Here is a 2,441-nt window from a genome sequence, read left to right as displayed (position 1 = left end):
CATGTCGCCGGGAGAGATGTCCTCTCTCAGCCACTGTCTCATCTCCCTCCTCTCGCCTCATCCCTCAGGTGCCCCCTGCCCGCATCCCTCCACCTCCACTGTGCCCTCCCGTCCCCCGTGGCTCCCTCGGCCGCCCTGGCTCCTGAAGAAAGGGTCTGGCAGCCTTGGGCGACAGCGGCAGTAATGGGCCCTGAGGCTCGCCAGCTCCGGGAGCAAGGTCTCCAGTTTGCCCTGGGAGATTGGGGTGGGGGCGGGGGGACACTGGCCAATGTCTGGGGTCCCAGGATGGAACGTAGGAGCGGGGACACTGGGCAGAGGGTATAAGTGCGGAGCTTGGGTTCCGATGGGATAGGCTGGCTCACCTTCTCAGCCCGAACCTCGATGTGGTTGTTGGATGTGGTGACGATGATGTCCTCGGGGGAGAAGTCACTCACGTCCACTGCAAACTCGTAGGCGTCTCCAAGTGTCTTGATGTTGCCTGGCCCCCCAGGACGCGCTGCGGAGGGGGCTGCGGTGAGCTGAGCACGGGGCAGGCTTGCACCCAGAACCCAGGTTTTTGGCTGCTTCTTCTGGGGAAAGGGGTGGCCCCCCAGGCCTGGCCTCCCCCTCAGCTGTTGCTCCTACCCCTCCCTCGGCCCACCCCTCGCTACCTTTTGCAGCCCACCTTTTCCATGGTGGGGATGGGGCCACCAGGTACAGGGGTGGGAGGAGTAGGGGCGGGTGTGGGCGTGTGTATGTGACACTGTCTCCAGACCTGGAGTAGGGGCTGTGTCCCACCCCTCAACCCCAAGCAGCCCTCCAGGGCTCCAGGGAGGACCTGGCCACTAGTGCTGTGTGGCCACTGGCACCATAGCTGACCCTCGAGCCACAGCTGTTCCTTGGAGACCTGCCCGTTCTCACGGACACATCTGTCTCTGTGGCCACATCTGTCCTGGTGGCCACATGTGGCTGCAGCTGTGCAACACCTGTTCCTGGCAGCTCAAAGCCACAGTCACACTTGGAGGTGCCCCAGAGCAGGTGTCCCCTACCTGTGAGTCTCCCCTCCCATCAGAGCCCCGAGCACTTGCCTGGGAAGGTCAGGGGCTCCGAGTGGGGCCGCATGAAGCTGCTAAAATCCTCAGAAAACATGCTCAGGGCCTTGTCCATGGGTGGGTCCTGGGCCGGGAGGGCGCGGGAGGCTGAGGAGGATGAGGAAGATGAGGAGGAATGGAAGCTTCTCTCCGCTCTGAAGGTGGAGGAGGTCCTGTGGCTCATCCACGGGCGGGCGGCCGGGCCCTGGCCAGGCGGGCAGGGGTGGACAGGAGAGAGTGCGGGCGACAGGCTCTGGGGGAGCGTGCCGAGCCCTGACTGCCGGTGCTTTATAAGGCCCGACTGCCCCTGGGCTTGGGGCCAGCCCCTTGTCTACCAGCTAAATTTAGGCCTCGCCGTGGCCCAGAGGGGGCTGGAAATCTTCTCCAGTGAGATTGTCCTGCTGACAGTCCAACACGCGTAGGCCCGTGAGGCTGAGCTCACGGCCCAGCATTCCAGGCCCATCACTCCGGCCCCGGGGCCTCGGCACAGCAGTGGGGAGGGGGCCAGAGCTGTTCCCTTGCCGCTCAGACCCTCGTTCCCAGGACGTTGTGTGTGTGTGGTTTGGGGGGGCGGGCGGTGGTTTCTGTGTCTCCGTCTCCCCCGTCAGCTTGGGGCTCTCAAGGTCTGTGCCTCGCCCATCAGATCACAAGCTCCTTGCGGCCAGGGTTTTCTGTTCCTACCCCTCTCTCCCGAAGATCTGGGTGGTGGGGGATCAAGGCAGAGGGGCCCTGATCCCTGGATCTGGGGATCGCAGGAGCCGCCAGGTCAGGAGGTCAGGGGTGGGTGGAGGACCCCTACCTGTGACCCCGTGTGGGGTGAGGGGCTCCTCCCCTCAGGGCAGATAATGTTCACAGCCGTCTCTTAGGAAGGGTTGAGACAGTGGGGGTGGGGGTGGCGGGTAGAATGTGCAGCTGTCCCCCTGCCAACTCCCACCGGGACCCAGATTCCACGCTCGCCTTCCCCCCCACACCACACTCTGGAACATTTTGGGGCCCCAGGAGGACAAAGCTACCAGCCTGAGGCAGGACTGGGGGTTGGGCCCCGACTCAGGTAACTCAGTAAATGTCCTTAAAGATCTAGAAGGTTATGTTCCCGAGAACCATCTGCTCGACCTCTAGCTCGGAGAAGATGCCTAGGACCGTGGCAGGAGGGAGTTCAGTGCGAGGCAGAGGATTCCCGAAGATGACGCTTACTCCAGCTCTGACTTCTGGGTTGCTTGTTGGCTTCTGGCCCTGAGCTTTCCGGCTCGGTCCATTGGGTCCCCACAGCTCTGGAAAGAGGTGTCATCCCCATTTTACAGACAGGGAAATGGAGCCTCTCAGAGAAGGTGGGCTTGCACTGGGTAAGCGGCAGAGCCGGGGTTTGAACCC

At 63.1% G+C, this 2,441-nt stretch overlaps 1 protein-coding gene across 1 annotated transcript; it reads right to left on the bottom strand.

The window, feature by feature from the left end:
• Positions 1 to 57: 57 nt before the first annotated feature.
• Positions 58 to 1,259, bottom strand: HSPB7 (heat shock protein family B (small) member 7). Its single transcript, XM_011363610.1, has 3 exons — positions 1,068 to 1,259; positions 363 to 496; positions 58 to 231 (listed from the first exon to the last, which is right to left on the bottom strand). The coding sequence occupies exons 1-3, from the start codon at positions 1,252 to 1,254 to the stop codon at positions 58 to 60; spliced, it is 495 nt and encodes a 164-aa protein (XP_011361912.1). The 5' UTR covers positions 1,255 to 1,259.
• Positions 1,260 to 2,441: the final 1,182 nt, after the last annotated feature.

Source organism: Pteropus vampyrus, unplaced genomic scaffold (assembly GCF_000151845.1).
Source record: "Pteropus vampyrus isolate Shadow unplaced genomic scaffold, Pvam_2.0 Scaffold86, whole genome shotgun sequence".
Taxonomy (NCBI): Eukaryota; Metazoa; Chordata; class Mammalia; order Chiroptera; family Pteropodidae; genus Pteropus; species Pteropus vampyrus.
This window is presented reverse-complemented; position numbering and strand designations above follow the sequence as displayed.

Excerpts from the sequence above, each read along its gene's own strand:
- HSPB7 (XM_011363610.1), bottom strand. The coding sequence starts at position 1,254 with ATGAGCCACAGGACCTCCTCCACCTTCAGAGCGGAGAGAAGCTTCCAT. Across the intron at positions 497-1,067 it reads GGAGCCCCTGACCTTCCCAG|CGCGTCCTGGGGGGCCAGGC; the intron begins GCAAGTGCTCGG and ends CCCCCTCCGCAG. Across the intron at positions 232-362 it reads TCGAGGTTCGGGCTGAGAAG|GGCAAACTGGAGACCTTGCT; the intron begins GTGAGCCAGCCT and ends CCAATCTCCCAG.